Source organism: Archocentrus centrarchus, chromosome 15 (genome assembly GCF_007364275.1).
Source record: "Archocentrus centrarchus isolate MPI-CPG fArcCen1 chromosome 15, fArcCen1, whole genome shotgun sequence".
Lineage (NCBI taxonomy): Eukaryota > Metazoa > Chordata > Actinopteri > Cichliformes > Cichlidae > Archocentrus > Archocentrus centrarchus.
Window position 1 is genome coordinate 3,082,191 of NC_044360.1, and position 20,138 is coordinate 3,102,328.

At 38.2% G+C, this 20,138-nt stretch overlaps 1 protein-coding gene across 1 annotated transcript; it reads left to right on the top strand.

Moving 5' to 3' along the window:
• The first annotated feature begins 14,510 nt into the window (after positions 1 to 14,510).
• LOC115793444 (taste receptor type 2 member 104-like) lies at positions 14,511 to 19,197 on the top strand. The gene is made up of 4 exons (XM_030748444.1): positions 14,511 to 14,537; positions 15,464 to 15,618; positions 17,908 to 18,083; positions 18,172 to 19,197. Coding segments are annotated over exons 1-4 (819 nt in total). The 5' UTR covers positions 14,511 to 14,536; the 3' UTR covers positions 18,659 to 19,197.
• Positions 19,198 to 20,138: the final 941 nt, after the last annotated feature.

A 20,138-nucleotide genomic window follows, 5' to 3' on the forward strand; every position in this document is an offset into this window, starting at 1 on the left:
ACCGTGCACCTCCCCTTGTCGGCTGGCAGTATGGTGATGTTTTGATCCTTGCTTAGGGCTGTGATGGCCTTCTTCTCCTGAATGGTGAGGTTGGATGGAGGAAGTCTTGCACTGGAGAGAGTGGCTGAAACTTTCATCCTGATCTGTTCTGCTACAGGATGAGAAAGTTTGTTATTTCTTATAGCGGTTTCTGTTGCTGTGATGAGGTCTACTATAGGAAGCTGTTGTGGGGCTATGGCAAAGTTGAGTCCTTTGGCTAGCACATTTTCTTCTGGTTTGGTGAGGACCCTGTCTGATAGGTTCTTCACCCACTTTCCTTGGTTTCCATTGCTTATCGTGTCGTCCTGTTTGTTAACAGATGAATGGTATGCCTTGGTTTGCAGAGTTTGAAATTTACGTAGTTGTCTTTCCTTGCCTTTGATGTGTTGTGCGAGCTGGGCTTTGTCCACAAATGTAGAAACTTCTTCTGCGATGGTGTGAGGTAAGAGTGATGAGAGTTTCTGCTGAGTCTGGTGGATTTTGTTCTGGAGTGCATCTATGGTGAAATGGACCTGTCTTATCCTTTCACTTAAAAGGTGGTTCTGTGCTCTCCATAGAATTTGGTCAGCTCTATGTCCTTTTACTGTGGACCCAAGGTGCAAACTCTTGGGAACCAGTCTGGACTGTCTGCATCTCAAGTTGAAACGAAGGTGGTTCCTGTAGTCCGCTAGCTTTCTTGACTCCCTTTCATACTCCCGCACCAATTGAAGGGTGTTCCTCCCAAAGTGCAAGGCAATATGTCTGTGTAGATTCTCAGTTATCCAGGTCATAGTAGTCTCTGGAGCTTGAAAAAGGCGACTGGACTTCTTTTTGTTTCACTCTTTTGAGGATGCCAATGTCCACATTTTGGACAGGGAAAACAGATGGTTTGAAAGAGGAGTGAAAGAAGCCATCTATGTCCACTGTGAACAACCATCATTGAACAGAGCAGGTGGATTACGTCACCAACTTTCCCCCGCTTACAGTGCTGTCCTGAGCTCCCTTCCCAGACGTCTCAACCCCCATTCACACCTTTGTTCCAGTGACCTCAATAGGCCACAGGAAACAATGGAGCGGAGTCCTAAATTGGTTTCAACTGAAACCACTGATTAAATATGACCCACGCCCCCTTCACACCTGGGCACATGTGTTCAAGCACATGATCAATAGAGGGTCATAACCACCTCCAGGGGACTACGCCCACAGGGGTTTAAATACCTGGGTCTCTCCACCATTTGGTTGAGAACTGAAGAAGCCTTTCGGATGAGAGGTGAAACGTCTTCAAGAAACAAAAAGAAGTCCAGTCGCCTTTTTCAAGCTCCAGAGACTACTATGACCTGGATAACTGAGAATCTACACAGACATAACAGATACTAACCTAAACACACAAAACTTAAGGCAACATTACAAAACAAAACAAAGGAAACCAAACCGCACACTCAAATAACAAACAGAGAAACTAAACGCAACACTAAGAAAACAACCTGAAAAGTTCAACAAAAGAAAACTACACAAAAGAACTCAAAACGCTGGGCCACCGGCCCAGGATCATGACACCTCTTAGTTAAATGTTTGAGTGTGAAGCAAAGTGACACAAGCAGCAGATCAGGATGGCTGTAGCTTAGCCTCTGTATTTACTGTGCAGAAGCTTGGAGTTCAAATTTATCTGTTGCAGTTTTAACACTTATGCTCTTTGATTTATTTTACAGATTCTGTTGCTAATAGTGAGTTGTTTACTCCTAAAACACAGCAGTGAAGTTAATTCACTGTTGCAGTGAAAGGCCTGCTGAAGAAGGTTGCACTGGAATGTAGTTTTAAACTGAACAGAAGTCAGTTACACTCTAAAATTAAAAATAGTCTTCCTTTTCTGTATCTGTCTGAGTGGAGGATGGGGTGTCAAATAGGCTACCACAACTTCCTCAACCCACAAACTAAAAAACATCACATTGACCAACTAGTCCAACTAGGACCTTGCCTCATAATCATAACCTAGTAAAGTCTGATGGGGTGTTTTTGCCTGCAGTGAGCTTTTGTATAAATGCAGAAAATGTAGATGTGTCTATTGGCAATGCATTAACTGCACTCAACTATCCCTGGATTAATTGATAGAAACCTGATGGCAGAAAATGTAATATCACAGGTCTACTACAAAGAACTTCCTTAAATAAGAATTTTTTGATCCTTGGTTGAACTAAGGATTGCAGCCCAGCTGGTGACAGCAGTCATCTGATTGTTGAGGTTTCCTCTGTATTATTGTAGGATCTTTACCATTACACTATAAAGTGTCTCGAGTCTCCGTTGTTGTGATTTGGTGTTATAGAAATAAAATTATATTGAAATGCACTGAATTAAGATTCTTTGACAGAGACCTGAATATTTTATTTTCTTTACTCCAGTGATGCTGGACTGTGAATGCCTGTGAGTGGGGGCTGGGGTGTAAAGTAGGTTACCACAACTTCTTTGTTCACGAGAGACTCAAAAAATACCTCATTGCAGATTTTACTGACTAGTTCAGGTGGAAGCAGTCCTGAGATAAGTAAGGCAGATGTTTACAGTTATTCATGTAAAGTCATGATGCTGTGTTCTTGTGTGCTTGCAGTGTGCTTCTGTATACATGCAGTGAATTTAAATGTGTGTTTTGGTATGATTCTGATCAGCTGACTTGACAGACACGATGACAGATCAGTCATTTGTTTTCACGTCTTTGCTACAAAGTAGTAAATGTGTGTTTGATTCTGGTGAATATAGTGCAGCTGTCTAAATTGTCTGTTACCATTTTATTAGGCACACTTAATCAATACAGTCTAATACAATTCTTCCAGAGGCAATCCTGCCTGTATGAAGGCTTAAATATAAACAGAGAATAATGAGAGGATCAGGAACAGGTGGAGACACAGCTGTGAATAATTAAGCAAGACTGAAACCATAAACAGTACCAGACAACAACCCAGAAATATGAATGTAAAGAAACTAACTAGGAATCATAAAAGATAACTCAAAACTCTGGGTCCAAAACCCAGGGACCGTGACACAGAGAGGTGTGTCTGTAGAAGGAATTTCTAAATCATAAAACACGGAGACTCTACTGACATTCACGTATCAAAATATATGAAAGCTTACTTGTACGGTAAATGTGAGATCACATCAAAATCAGCTTTGTACTGTTCACTTGAAATATACTTCTATTAAAACACTTGGACTATTCAAATCAATTTTATTTATATCACATCAAATTACAACAAACAGTTGCCTCAAGGCACTTTGTATTGTAAGGTAAAGACCCTACAATAATACAGAGAAAACCCAACAGTCCAAATGACCCCCTATGAGCAGCACTTGGTGACAGTGGGAAGGAAAAACTCCCTTTAACAGGAAGAAACCTCCAGCAGAACCAGGCTCAGGGAGGGGGGGGGGGGGGGGGGGGGTCATCTGCTGGGGGGGGAGAGACAGAGAATAATAACTAATGATTAAATGCAGAGTGGGGTATAAACAGAGTACAAATAGGTGAATGAAAAGAAACACTCAGTGCATCATGGGAACCCCCCCAGCAGCCCAGGCCTATAGCAGCGTAACTAAAGGACGGTTCACGGTCACCTGATTCTTTTCTAGATTACTGAGGCTACTGAGCAACAAGTAAATCTGAGCTCAATCGTAAAATTTAGAATTATTTAAGGTGTATTAAACTGGCTTTAACTCACAGCACATAACAGCTGATTTTGTCACTTTGGTTAAACAAACCATTTCAGTTATCTTTACTTCAGACACATTAGTCCAGATCACTTCAAGCATAGTTTGGCTTCTTTAATATTCTTAGACTTTTGTGTGTGTGTGCTTCTTTTCTATTCTTTTCATACACAATTTTATGTCCAAGTTAGAAAAAAATGCTATTCTGCTGCCTTTCCTCCACCTGCTCTTCCAAACAACTATTTTTTCCCCTCAAAGAAAAGAGTGAAGAATTCTTTCCCAGCAGCGTCATCACTGAACGTCAGCTAGAGATGAAGCCTGTTGACACGATGATGTGGATTGACATCTGTGCGTGTCTTCCTTTGACTCTACTGGTCAGCTGCTGTGTGTGTCGAATGGTACGTAAATAAGCTCTCAAAGTACTTTATGTCTGTTAGTATGTGAACAAGATAGAGTGCAGCTATTTAAACAATCATAAATACACACATGAGAAGTCTGATCCAGAGGGCTCCATGAGGATTTTTTGACATGTTACATGCGTGTACTAAATTTCATACATGTATGTGAAACAGCGGTGGGACTCGTCTTTTGCATCTGTATTGGTGGCGCTATTGAGCCATTTTGAAACACCTGTTCCCAAAACTAATAAAATACATAAATCTTCACCAGACTTGACACGTGGGTAAAATTTCACGAGTTTTTGAGCATGTTTAGGCCCCCAAAAGCTGATTTATTTGTCCTACAAATAAATAAATAAGAAATGGAATGAATACAATAGCACCTTTGCACATTTTGTGATCAGGCACTAAATATAAATACACACAACAGGGATATAAACTAACTAGGGGGTCCAGAAGGAGGTAAGTGAATGATTTTTAATTGGACAGTAAAAGGTGCTCGAATGTCTTCATGACCACTGAGGTTAGAACAATAGATCTGGAGTCATTAAGTCTCATGATTTTTGTTTTTTGGGGATAGGAATGATGGTGGAGGCCTTGAAGCAGGCTAGCATGTGACATGTTTTAAAGAGTCTATTTACATCTCTTTCAACTATGGAGAGGGGATTATGGGAGTGTCATAGTTGAGAAATTAGGTTTATTACAGTAATTGTTGCTGGAAGTCTGTGAACGGTGAGGTATTTGAAATACAGCACGTTCAATGTTAAAGGATTAATTTGAATTGTCTCGATTTGGTGATCTTTTTGGACCTGCAGCTTGTGTATGTGTGTGGGTTCCACTTTAGTTCAGGGACATGTTTTTAATGCACTAGTTGACCCGGGGCAATGCTGTTCATTGGTTTTGTTCTATCAATTTATGGGCCGTAGACTGAATTGTGGCAGTATAGATTAATTTATTACTGTACCATATGAAGGCTTTCTGGATTGTTGTCCTAAAGACCAGCTTTTGAGAATTGCAGACAAGTATGGACTTGTTTTGAGTGTTTGTTGAAAAAGGTGTGGGTGGCTAAAGAGAGTCAATCAGTCATTACAAGTATTCAAGAGGACTGCTAACACCAGGAAATGAAATTAGAAAAGAGCTCGACCAAAGAATAACATCAGGGTGGAGACAGATTGGTGAATATAGCAACTTGTGAATAGAGCACCAATGACACATGGAGCAGAGATATGAGTATAGGGGTATAGGGTCATGACATGTGGGGTGCGAACAACCTGGGTGAAAAGTCACGTGGAACAAATGATTAATTCTCATGGCAGGACAGGAAAGTATTAGCAGCTACGTTAGCACAGCGACTAGCACAACTCTCCACCGTCTGCTGACCTCGCTTTACGTGGGACATCAAAAGTGATTTCATCCAGCAAAGTGGGGCATGACAGAACAAGTATGAGAACCACTGCTCTAACCAGAGAGCTCTTTACATCGCATGGCTAATTAGGGGCCAAGCAGAGACAAGAGGTTAAGATTAGAATAAGATTAATCTCAGCAATCCTGCAGGAACCCATAATGATTGTAGGTTTTCTTATTATTATTATTCAACTTTATTCCTCTCCAATGGAAGTCTATGGCAGCATCTACAGCCATCAGGTCAAAGTTGTGAAATTTGGTACTCTTCCTCAGGAAGTGTGTTATTATCATTTTATCGACCTTAACTTGTGATCCTTGTGGCCGATTTTGGTCTAGCTGGGTTCATCACACCGTATAATGTAATATTTCCACCATACTGAATTTTCCGCCATATTGAATTTTATGGAAATCCCTCAAAAAATTTTCACAGGTCACAAAGTTTGTCCAATGTTCACAAGATTGCCTCAGATCAGCTTCAGACCAAACTTCATATATATGTATGAATATATAGTTTTCAGATATGCCTTCTTTTTGTATGTTATTAATGTGAGTTTAATTAATACTTTCTTCAGGTGCGAAGAGAGCATGTTCCTGTCATCTATTACACAAACGTCCTCATCTCCAATCTAATCCAGCTCATCATGTTAGCAACTTTGGTGGCAAAATGGAATAGCCATGAAGTCATCATAATCTGTATCATTATCTCCTTCTTTGGTGTGATGGCCAGTCTTTACTTCAAGATGTGCATTGCTTTGGAAAGGTACCTATCTGAATATTATATTGCAGAAAAATACTATTCTGTACTGTGATAATCAGAATATCTGTTGGTCTTGTGTTGCAGGTATTTTTTCATTGCCTACCCCCTGTGGGACTGCAGACAAACTAAAGGTTCTGTGCTGGTCTGTGTGGTGGTCTGGGTCCTTTGTATTGTTAGTGTCCCTCTTGCCATAGTCTTACAAGAAACTTTACGACTATTTATTTATGGCCTCCTCCCTGCCCCCCTGTTCATCTTCTGTCTAGCTGGGACCCTCAAAGCTCTGCCTGCTGCCACCTCAGTGCCTCGTGAGGAAAAACAAAGAGTTGTAGGAACTTTGGTTCTGCTGCTGCTTAATTACTTTCTAATGATCCTTCCCACGATCATCTGTGTTATGTCAAGATGTCATTATATGGAAATCATTTCCATATTGTTTCTACTGAATCCATTTGTCGACTTGTTTCTGTTTCTTTTTGTTTGTTCTTGTGTAAAGGGCCCAGTGACAACTGACAATACAGTAGTAGATGCTGCAGCAGATTAGTGTGACTGATGATACCACAGAGCGTCTGGGTGATTTTAATAGAGGGAGAGACAGAAAATGGGGAGCAGTAGATCAGAGAATTACAGAGATTTTAAGATTTTCAGAGTAAAGAGACCCACATGAAAGATTCCTGCAGTCAAAAATAACAAAAAGGTTAACCTATAATTGTGCTGAATACAAAGTCCAAAATAGGAACAAACAGGTATCTAAAATCATCACAGAAAAAGGGCAAAACAAAGAACACATCAGGGCTCTATTCCAGGAAGCATCTTCAACAAAGTCTGAATTTAAAAATAAGCTCAAAGTTAATTCACTCTGAGATCTGCAACTCAGAGTTTCCTGTTCCACAAATCTGTGTAGGTTCTCAGTCATCCGAAGAAGCCTTTCGACACATCTTCAACAGACTGTTCCATAAAGACTGAACAGAGTTAAGTCAATCAGCTCTCAGTATGCTCGCTCTGAGTTAAGCACATGTTTGGGTAGAAAGAAAGCAATCATCAACAGAGCTCTGATATCACGATTCACCACGGCAATGAGTTAATAAAGAGCAGAGCCTCCATTTTGATATATATATATATATATATATATATATATATATATATATATATATATTAGTTACCCAGATAGTAACAGCCCAGTCCAGTTATCCTACACAGGTCAAACACAGTTTGATACAATATATGTAGCAGATTAGGCTGATACCAGCCTGCCCTGATGGTTCACTGCCTGGAATAGGACCCAGAGCAGCTGCACAGACCTGCTGAAAATATTAATGTGAAGAGAAGTACTGAATATACACACACCCAGGAATAATTGGGAATTGGAAATAGGATGGAAATGAGATACAATTAAAAGTAATAATGACAATCAGACAGGAAGTAAAACCTAAAGCAAGACACCAGAGAAAACCGAAACAGGAAACAAATCAAAAGATACCCACTAACACAAGAAACTCAGACATGATACATAGGGACAAACAAGACTGAGAAAGTCAAGAGAGATCCCATCATGTAATAATATTGCAAAACTGAAATTAATTAAAAGAATAATGAGTCCAGGGTATCAGAAACTAAAGAGAAACTGTTTCCAGTCAATTTGCACCCACTGTGAGTCTCAGGAAGTATTGTTCTGTTGAGTATTCAAATACTGTCAATGCAAATTTACAAATGATTTTGAAATCAGATGTTCAGATGTTAATCACAGAAAGAACTCCTTAATAAGTCTTCTATTTTTCCTGTATGAAACTTTTAAGATGCATACACACACATTTTCTTTTTCTGTAGACAATAAGATTGTATTTCCTTAATTGTGAGTTTAGTATTTTACAATTAAAATTATAATTTGCAATCTGCATTTTGTAATATTTAGCCATGTTTGTTCTTTGGTTGTGCTACATAACTGTATATCAAGTTTAATAAAGTAATGTAAATAAAGTTAGCTCAATGTTCAGCAGTGTTGATGTGGGAAACTGCAATATGATAAGAACCCAGTCTGACTGGCAGCTGATGCGCCATGCAACATAATGCTGAAATAACAAATTGTGGTGATGGTGCCTGTTTTGCAAGAAGCCTTGAATATACACCTCTGCAAGGAAACTATGGCTGAGAAGTCATTTATGTTGTGTTTTTGTTTTTTCCCCCTTTCTTTTGTTTTTGCACGTGATATAATTTGGTTTATGGAAAAACTCTGGATAAAAAAAACTGTTATTAAATAAATATTGTACATACATAAAATAAGAAAATGAAGTGCAGAGAGTGGAGACGTGGTTTTTTGACCTTCTTCAGTTGTTTATGTGCTTTGAATATGATGGACGCTTAATGCACTAAATGGTTTGTGGATTTCTTGTTTTTATTGATGTGGATGATAACAAGGGGATTATTGAGAGTTTCAAGCCAAACTCCACTGTGGAAACCTACAACTAGAATAGAAAAAACAGGTGTGATAGTGACATCTGGCTTAAAGATGAATTATGACATGCTTATGACTCAAGTAGCACTAGAAAATACTTCCATAACCCAAAATACAGTGACGGCAAGGAAGTTTACTTAACATCCTCAAAAATGTTTCATGGGCTAACACCTGTTGTAGAAATTTTAGTGTATTTAATAAAAGAAATCTACTGCTGGAGTCGTCTTTTGAAAATGTATTCTTGCAGGAAGGAATTCCTCATTGAACGCAGCCGTGCAATGAGGAAGTCAAAGAGACAAACAAGGCAGATCTGTCTTATACAAAGTCTGAGAGTGTCATGTTATATTCTTCAGCCCCATCAGTTATCCCATACAGGTCCCACACAGTTCAACAAGATAGAGGTAACAGACTGGACAAACAAGCCTCATGGCGGTTGGAGACGGAGGCACCACGATGGAAACCAGGACTAGCTCTGTTAGGGAGGCCTCACATGCCTGCATCTCCCCTACATGCAGCGGTCATGTTGTGTGCAGATTCCAACAAGCAAAATGTGTTTGTGTTGTTGTTAGACAGGGTTCCACACAAACACATTTTCTACTTAGGTTATGTCCCAAGTCTCCCATACTGTTTGAACATTATATTACACCGTGAAGCAGCTTTACAGTCAGAAATATATCATTCTGTACTGTGATAATCATAATATTTGTCTGTCTTGTGTTGCAGGCATTTTTTCATCACCAGTGCACTGCTGGACTGGATCAGACAAACTAAGGCTTCTCTGTTGCTCTCTGTTCTGGTCTGGGCCTTTTGTATTGTCAGTGCCACTCTTACCATAGTCTTGTGATATTAATTTTCACACATCATTATTTATTCCCTCCTCCCGACCCGTGTACCACCTCAGTTCCCACTGATGAAAAGGAAAGAACTGTTGTTCCTTAATTACTTTCTGATGATTTTTCCAATTTTCCATCATTCTGATCTGGTTTTTGCTTAGTCCTTATCTGGACCTGGTTGTGTTTTATGGTGAAAGGGCCCTTTAACAAGCTGGTGGTGTTTCTGTGCTGCTGCAGATGTCAGCAGCTAATCATCAATGTGAATGATGGGAGCACAGAGAGAGTAAATGATTCGCGGGATTCAGAAATACTGAGCAAATCGCATCGGCTACAAATAATGTTGCAATAGGACATCATCCAAACAAGTCTTTACTTTCTTTTAATAGTTTTTATTTACATTTCTGTAGTTTACTTTTTTCTTGGTTGTAATCATGTTGGCCTCAGCATATCTATATTTATTTTGTTTATGTACTATGACACAGTATTATGTATTACTGATAACATTGTGACATAGTAGTTTGGTTACGTTGATCATTTGTTGGACACAGACAAAATGTTTGCATTGTTGCCTCTGCACACCACCACAGTGGATTTGAAATCAATCATTATGTGATTGAAGTGCAGACTTTAAACTGCTTTTATACACAGTAAAGTGCAAAAATAATTGTTTACTTGTCACAGACGGGGCTGTGTGCTGGGTGGACGTGGAAGACAGGACTGAACTTAAAACTGCTTTATGTGCAGGTGACTTAGATATTTTAAAAACACAAAATCTCAACCATGGCAGAAATAAACACAAAGCCTGGGAGAAAATAGAAAAACAAAACTAAACTGTGGAAAAAACTGAGAGAGACACTGACAACAATGCAACAAAGAACAGAAGAAAACTGAGGGCTTAAATACACACAAGATAATTAGGGCAAGTGAAAACAACAGGGAACAACAGGTGAACTAAATGAACCTAATGAAACACGGGAAGCAAAACTAAATGCAAAGCACAGGGAACATGAGACTGTCAGAATAAAACAGGAAGTGACTTAAGGGAACAGAGACGCAGACCTGACACTGAACACTGGGAAACACAAGGAAATCAAAACATGACCAAACCCCACAAGAAAAGAAAAACCCCAAAACAGACAAAATAAAGCCAAAACAAACACACACAGGGTCAAAGGGGCCCCGGACCATGACATTGCTGTACTGTTTACTGTATACCGCTTTGCAGTATGCTTTGGTTCTTCATCCATTCTCATTGTGAAACACTGATCAGTTTTGCAGTATTTGCTGAGCCTGTGCAAAGAGCATAGCCCTTACACTTCAGAATTCATCCTGCTACTTCTATCAGCAGTCACATCAAATCAAATCAAATCAAATATACTTTATTGTCCCCACAGGGAAATTTGTCTTGGACATCGTACAAAAACAAGCTGCTACCACAATAATACAGTATGACAATAAAAGTCATTTTAAAAGTGCATAATTACCCCCCCCCCCCCCCCAAAAAAAAAACAAAAAAAAACAATAGAACATATATTGCACATGTTGCATTCCCACATACATTCCTGCAATGAACGAGCCAATAAATCATCATCAATAAACACTTGTGACCCATGGTTTTAATTTGGAGGTCAGGTCAGGCCGGTGATCGACTGCCATAAAGTGGTTCCGATGTTTCTTTGTGCATTTATGTTAATGTCTTTGCTTATATTAGTAAATAGAGTGCAGTCAACATGATTTATGAAGGGCTTATATATAAAATGAAGAAATAACCTGTTTTTCAACAATCTTTAGGAGTCTGTGTTATTGTACCTACATTATAATCAATCCAGTGCTTTTTTGCCACTTCAAATATCTTTATAGATCTGTGATGTTATATTTTTTGTGATTTCTGCAGCCTTCTGAGCCAGAGTTCTGTTTTAAAAGACATTTTTAATGTCAATGACAGTTTTTACCTTGATCAAAAACAAAAAAACCCCCGAACATATACATGTAAAAGTCACTTTGCCAAAAACTGACTGCAGCGTCTACCTTGTGATAGAAATGCTGTTTCTCGCTCAAAATGACCTGATATCATTCATGAGAGATATGTTTGACACACCTTCCACAGATTACAAGTAATTTACAGCTGTTTGAATACAGGCAATCACTTTCTGGCACATACCGAAAATCGCGTTATGGCAGACGATCATCTATTGGCACAACACCGGCTGCCTCAACATAAAAATGACTTTAACCTGATTACTGGACTGCAAATAGTAACGCGTTAGATTACTCATTACCAAGAAAAAAGTAGTCAGATTAGAGTAACGCGTTACTAATTAACTCATTACTGTCATCACTGCTTGTACTGACTAAAATATTCAGCCACAAGACTGCAGCATAGAGCAGTAAATTGAATGGTGGTTTTATGTGATTATGTGACTACACAGTGTTTAGAATTGAAGGGTCACAGCAAAGAGTGCACAGCTTGAACCTTCTTGGCAATAACTTCGCAGATGTTTATTATATCATATTTCTCTGGTTTATTTCTAATTTAGCCCACTGGACTCTGTAACCTGTGAGGTCATGTGACTTTGATAGCCAAACTGAACTGCACACTGCATGGACTTTGACCAGATGCAGCCACCTGGAGATGGTATACTCTTTATATTGGTTTCTAATATTAAATGGATGCTTTTCAGCAAGTATTAAGTTTAATATTAGCAAAACATTTGAACTCAAGTGAAAGTATTTAGAAAAAACAAGCAACAAAATATGCTATGAGAAATTTTTGAGATTCAAGTACATTAAAACTAGTAAAAAAAAAAACACACACACACAAATGTGGTAGTAGATATAATTCAGTAAGGTTTCTATTTTGTTTTTCTGAGGAAATACAAAGTTCAATTCAAATGTATTTATATAGCACCAAATCACAATAAACAGTCACCTCAAGGTTCAAGTTTGTGATGTATTTTTATCAAACTGAAACTTTTTCCACCAGCCGTCTTCCAGCCGCCTCCCTGCCAGCTAATTAACCAGACGGTGTCTCAGTTGTCATCCAGTGGAGATAACCACCAGGAGTGGCCACTGGATCAGCAAAGCAGTGTGGGTCATGAAATCAAAAGAGGGAAAAGGAAAATGTACTAAAATATGCAAAACATAACAAAATATTTTTTTGCACTTTAGGTGACCGTTTGGAGAAGTGTTTGAGTCTAAAAATAAAGGACAATGATGGCTTAAGCTTTTAGACGTTATATTCTATAAAACAGTAAGAATTCTCTTTGTAAAGTGACTTTTGATAAAAAGTTTGAACAAAAAATACAAAATGAAAGCTTCCATTTATTGTGAGTCAGGGGCCTATTGGACACGTCATCTTTGTGCATCAATTTCTGCCCCCACCCTTTCTAAACACTTTCAGCTGCAGGCAGCAGTCTGGTTTCCTGTTTTTTAACAGGAGGATGTCCTTAGATCGAATTGACAAGATGCTGTCTTTAACAACAACGTATTGCACTGACAGTCCAGACATTATGATGCTATATTACTCATGCATTGTGCATGTGTAAAAGGGGGAAATATTGCCAGTGAGTCTACATTTAAACCCTAAACAAACACAGACTGTCTCTGGTTTATGTCTCTGAAGCAGCTGGTTCTTACTGAAGATAGAAATCTTTAAAAATTGCTGCTTCTTCAGCTCCTCTGATCTCATCTGTTTGTGGGTTTAAATGTGGTGGAAACAGGAAGATTATTTCTGTAAGGAGCTCATAAAGTCACAAACATGGTTTCAAACTGCAAACTGCAGTTTTTTTTTTTTTAGGACAGGTGAGCCAAATGTGTGTATAGTGCATTTGTCTGGGATTATTTCCAGTTGTGGATTGATTCACAAGTGTTGCTCTATTGAGTATTTCTGTAAAAAAGGACAGTCTGTCCTCAGAGATGCATCTGGCCCTTCATCTACTGTTTCCTGAAGCCTCGTCAGAAATGGTCTCAGGGGAAGGACGGCTGTAAAGAAGCCATTCTTAAGGAAGGGAAACAGGGAGAAAAGGCTGGGCTACGCTAAATTATACAAGAACTCAACTGAAACTCAGTTGCAACAGGTCTGATGGAGTGATGAATCTAAACTGAAAACCTTTGGCTGAAATATTCGTCAGTATGTATGAAGCCAACATCAAAAGAGGAGCTTTGAATGTCCTTCAAGAAGCCTGGAGAACTATTCCTGAGGACAACTTGAAGAAATTACAAAAAAAAAACTTGCCTAAGAGAGCTACAGCTGTGATGAAGAGTAAATGTGGTCAGACCAAATATTGACTTTCAAGCTTATTGTACAAACTGTTTTGGCTTATATACTATTTTTCCATGTATGTTTTGCACATGTGCAATAAATCACAGCACCTTTTCCCCATTTTCTGAGCAGACAACACATAAAAAGTGGTCAAGACTTTTGCACAATACTGTAAAATGCCAACTCCATTGATTAAAAACCCCCACAAATAATAGACATCATGGACAAAACTGTTTTCTGCCACAAAGTTTATTTTTAGCTTTAGGTAACAGCAGTGCTGGGGAAGGTTTGCGTTAAATACACATCTCTCAGAAATGTTGACCACATCTTTCAGATCCTTCCAGAAGTTTGACAGAAAGCACGCAGAATTTTACACACAGAAAAACATGTGAGGGTCACCTGCAGCCTGATGGTTTCAGAGAGGTCACCATCGACCTCTCAATCAGAAAATAATTTTTTATAATGTATAATGTAAAGAAAATAATTTTAAAGTTTAAAATGTTTGTTTGTATGACTATGAATCAAAGTAACATAAGCAGCAGAACTGGAGGGATGCAGCTTGGACATTTGAGTTCAAATGTGTCCTGACCGTCGCTGGCTTCATGTTTGTGCTGCAGTGAGTGTGAACAGCAGGGTGGAGTTTATCAAGTTTCCTGCCACAACTTCCCGGTTCAACACAAAATCACCATATCACCGTATTTGTTCAGTGTTTCAGCTGGAAGCCGTCCTGAAACAAGTAAGGCCGATCTTTACACTCACAAGTTATTTAAAGAGTAGCATAATTATGAGGAAAACTAGCTCATAATTAAAAGACGTCACTACTTTCAGGCAGGCTGCTGAACTCACGATTATACCTTCTTTTCTTTTGTGCTTGCACTGAGCTTCTGTATAAATGTAGTGGATGTAAATGCATGTATTATTTTGCTCAAATCATTTAATAGAAACCTGATGACAGATCAATAATGTTTTCACATCTTTCTATAAAGTAAAATACAATAGGTGATCCTGGTGAATGCAAAATAAGAAAATAGTTGCATATATTATCCATCCAGTTCATTAGGTACGCATAGCTAATAGAGTCTAATAAAACATATCCAGAGTAAAGCCTGCCTTCATGAGATTACAGAAATAAAAGCTACAGGTAGGTATTTTTCTTTTTACTATTTTTGGTGCGTGGGAAGATTTTATTTTATTTTACTTTATTTTATGGGAACATTTTATGAGGAATTTATGAATCACTTTTAGTTGTGGCATGTAAATATATTAACTCCAGTAATAAGGGATAGATTTTACCTCACATTAAAGTCAGTGTGTTGATTAATGACATTAATTTTAACCGAAAAGTGTTAATCAGATTTTTAGACTGTTATACAACCAAAATAATCTGAGTGAAATCAGTTGAGTTTCAGATAAGTGCTATCGAACTGGTTTTAAATTGCATTGTATGATATATCCCCACTGCCCTTATTGTTCTGTGCCTACTGTTATTTAGAACTGTGCATAAATGCACGGTTCAGGCTCTTTCATGGTTTTTTTTTTTTTTTTTTTTTTTCAGTTCAGCAGAACTTGCTTCTTCTTTACTAATTTCATCCACAATTTCATGTCTACATAATAACAATAATAATTTTCTGCTTTTTCCACCACCTGCTATACCACGTAAAGTGTTTTACACAGGAACATGGCCTGGATCCATAGCCACAAACCTCCTCACATTATATAATCTAGAGGTGCGGCGTGTCCTTGAAATGATGATGTGGATCAACATGTGTGTCTGCCTTCCTTTGACCATACTGATCATCTATTGTCTGTTTTGTGTGGTAAGTAAATAATAAATTTACATATTTTTTGTAAATGTAAATTTTGAGTATGTGAATGGTTTGAATATTTAGTAAAAAGAAAAAACACACTAGTAGGGTTGGAATGATTTGAATTCATTACAATTAATTCATTAGCTGACACATAAATTCATAATTACTTAATGAAGCTTACTGAATAATTTAAAAGATGTTACTTAACGCAAAATTAGGAACAAGTATGTACAGTAACATTTTTAGCATGTAATCTCTGATCTGCTGCATGTGTAAAAAATGTGAACTTCACTCTGGCAGATCCAGTTGTGAAAACACACACACACACACACACACACACACACACACACACACACACACACACACAGGTGCTGGTCATAAAATTAGAAAATCATGAAAAAGTTGATTTATGTCAGTATTTTTATTCAAAAAGTGAAACTTGTATAGCTGAGATTATAACTGATTATAACTGAAAACTAATGAAAACCCCAAATTCAGTATCTCAGAAAATTAGAATATTACTTAAAACCAATACAAAAAAAGGATTTTTAGAAATGTTGGCCAACTGAAAAGTATGAACATGAAAAGTATGAACATGAAAAGTATGAGCATGTACAGCACTCAGTACTTAGTCGGGGCTCCTTTTGCCTGGATTACTGCAGTAATGCGGCGTGGCATGGAGTCGATCAGCCTGTGGCACTGCTCAGGTGTTATGAGAGCCCAGGTTGCTCTGATAGTGGCCTTCAGCTCTTCTGAATTGTTGGGTCTGGCATATCACATCTTCCTCTTCACAATAGCCCAAATATTTTCTATGGGGTTAAAGGTCAGGCGAGTTTGCTGGCCAATGAAGAACAGGGATACCATGGTCCTTAAAGCAGGTACTGGTAGCTTTGGCACTGTGTGCAGGTGCCAAGTCCTGTTGGAAAATGAAATCTGCATCTCCATAAAGTTGGTCAGCAGCAGGAAGCATGAAGTGCTCTAGCATTTCCTGGTAGACAGCTGCATTGACCTTTGACCTCAGAAAACACAGTGGATCAACCCCAGCAGATGACATGGCACCCCAAACCATCACTGATTGTGGAAACTTTACACTGGACCTCAGCCAGCGTGGATTCTGTGCCTCTCCTCTCTTCCTCCAGACTCTGGGACCTTGATTTCCAAAGGAAATGCAACATTGACTTTGATCAGAGAACATAACTTTGGAGCACTCAGCAGCAGTCCAGTCCTTTTTGTCTTTAGTCCAGGCGAGACGCTTCTGACGCCGTCTCTGGTTCAAGAGTGGCCCGACACGAGGACTGCAACAGCTGAAACCATGTCTGCATACGTCTGTGCGTGGTGGTTCTTGAAGCACTGACTCCAGCTGCAGCCCACTCTCTGTGAATCTCCCCCACATTTTTGAATGGCTTTGTTCCACAATCCTCTCCAGGGTGCAGTTATCCCTGTTGTTGTACACTTTTTTCTACCATATCTTTTCCTTCCCTTCTCCTCTTTATTAATGTGCTTGGACACAGAGCTCTGTGAACAGCAGCCTCTTTAGCAATGACCTTTGGTGTCTTGCCCTCCTTGTGCGAGGTGTCAAAGGTCGTCTTTTGGACAACTGTCAAGTCAGCAGTCTACCCCATGATTGTGTAGCCTACAGAACTAGACTGAGAGACCATTTAAAGGCCTTTGCAGGTGTTTGGAGTTAATTAGCTGATTAGAGTGTGGCACCAGGTGTCTGCAATATTGAACCTTTTCACAATATTCTAATTTTCTGAGATATTGAATTTGGGTTTTTTATTAGTTTTCAGTTATAATCATCAAAATTAAAAGAAACAAACATTTGAAATATATCAGTCTGTGTGTAATGAATGAATATAATATACAAGTTTCACTTTTTAAATGGAATTACTGAAATAAATCAACTTTTTCATGATATTCTAATTTTATGACCAGCACCTGTGTGTGTGTGTGTGTGTGTGTGTGTGTGTGTGTGTGTGTGTGTGTGTGTGTCTGTGTGTGTGTGTGTGTGTGTGTGTGTGTATGTGTGTTTAATTTGTATGTCAATAGCACAACCAGCCATCCATGTGATGCATTTTTTCTTTTTTCAACACAACTGGATCTGCCTGAGTGAAGTTCACATTTTTTACACATTAGTTTTGCAGCAGATCAGAAATTACATGCTAAAAATGACCGTTACTGTACATACTTGTTCCTAATTTTGCTTTAGGTAAATCCATGCCCAAATGAAATCTAAACCAATAATATACTTCCTGTTTATTACTGCAGTAATTTAAATTTAACATGCATTTCCTGCAGACGCGAAGGAGCCAGGTCCCCATCATCTACTACACAAACCTCCTCATCTCCAATCTAATCCAGATCTGCATAATGACTCTTTGGGTCACACGAGTGGAAAGCAGCATCTTTATTGTTATTTACGTCTCGTGTATGATGGCCACTCTTTACTTCAAGATGTGCATTGCTCTGGAAAGGTACCTACCTGTCGCTCAGTGTGTATTTGCAAGCCTCTAAACATAATATTGTACTGTGAAGCATCCTTACATGTCTCTTATTTCACAGATATTTTTTCATCGCCTGCCCACTGCTGGACTGCCTCAGACAAACTAAGAGTTCTGTGCTGGTCTGCGTTCTGGTCTGGGCTTTGTGTATTATCAGCGTCCCTCTTGCTATAGTCTTAAATGAATTTGTACGTTTAATTATTTATGTCACCCTCCCTGGTCCTCTGTTCATCTTCTGCTTAGCTCGGACCTTCACAGCTCTGCCTGCTGCCACCTCAGTGCCCACTGAGGAAAAGTGGAGAACTCTAGGAACTTTGATTGTGTTGTTTGTTAACTACTTTCTAATAATCATTCCCACAATCATCTGCCTGTTTGTTAATGAATATATATACAGATTGTTGTACTATTATGTCATTTTAATTTCAGTCTTGTTCCTGCTTTGTCCTTTTGTGGACTTGATTCTGTTTCTTTTCATGCAGAAAGGCTGCATAGACAAGGTGCTGAGGTGTCTGTGCAGCTGCAGTACGGACACCACTGTATCAGATTAAGCAGCTGATCATCACTGTGAGTGATGGTAGCACAGAGCAGAGGGCTGCTGCTGCAGTCACAGTCAAATGGAGAGAGAAAACAGGAAGCAAAGTCTGTAAGAGATTCTGAGGAAATAAGCAAACAGACACAAACACACCCAAACAAACACACCCTTTGCAAACGCTCATCATTCATCATGTAAAATCATTCATCATATAGAATCTCAACAGCACTGATCTCAGCTGAAGTAGCTCTGACTCTAAATTTTACAGTAATTTTATAATTATTTTATAATCACCTCTGAACACATCTCATATTACACCATTATTATTATTTACATTTTTTCTCCATATTTCTTCTTCTTAATTATCTTAATTTATCCCAAATTTCCCCTCTGTGGGACAATAAAGGCTGTTTCTTCTTCTTAATTCTTTGACTCCAGTATTGGTTTCTCATTTACAGTCATCTGTCTGATTTTAGACTTTTTTTAGAGATTTAGAGGTTTTTACAATCATGTCATTTTAGTTTAATTGTTTAGTTTTTCTTGCCTGTAATTATGTTTGCCACATATATATTCCTTGTTTCTATGTACAAATAATAAACTGAACTTTGTTGTAAATTTTAATTTGAATTTTTATGATCTCTTTCAGTTATTTTGTATGGGACCGTTTCAGTGTGACACATTTTTATGAATTATATTTGTGAACTTCATAATAATATTTTCATTTCCTCTGATCTATGGAGTTATAGTACACTATTATGTATTACTTATAATGGACTTATAATATTATAATATTGTAATATAATATGTGGCCATAGATGCCCTGAGGTTGTTCTGGCTAGCTGAACTACTTCACCACAGGCTCAGTGCAGCTACAGCATCGTAGACTTAATGTCATCATCTCATATTTCTGAAGGGTTTTTAATCACTGGACCAAACAAACAGCAGGCATTCATATGGAAAAGAGTGAATTTTGTACCAACATTCAAGTACACAAGGGAGAGAATGTAATCATGTTCACAGTGCCAGAAGACTTAATAGAAGAGTCTTAAATTCCTGCAAGGAATATTTATTTATTCCTCACTGTTGCTGTGAGACATTATAATATGTTAACCATCTAAAGCTGACCTTCATGTGTATTTTTTCTTTAATTTTTCTTTATTTTTTAACTAAGGATTTAATAAAGGTACAAACAATAACTATGCTCTTGCTGCTGTGCAGTGCATCATTATCTTTGTTGTTTTTAGGGTTTCTGTATTTATGAAATGATGGTGTGTATATTAACATACTTAGAAGGGTTAACAAAACTATATATATATATATATATATATATATATATATATAAATATATATATATATATATATATATATATATATATATATATACAGCAAAATGTGATTAAACTGCTGGTTTTTATCATGTCCTGTTCACCTCTCAGTAACGTCTCTGTAACTGTATCACAGGAGATACCAACCACTAATTTTTTCTGGTACGAAAG

Bases quoted from the DNA above. Each gene is read 5' to 3' on its own strand.
- LOC115793444 (XM_030748444.1), top strand. The intron at 15,619-17,907 runs GTAAGTAAATAA...CATTTCCTGCAG, and splicing joins TCTATTGTCTGTTTTGTGTG to ACGCGAAGGAGCCAGGTCCC. The intron at 18,084-18,171 runs GTACCTACCTGT...CTTATTTCACAG, and splicing joins ATGTGCATTGCTCTGGAAAG to ATATTTTTTCATCGCCTGCC.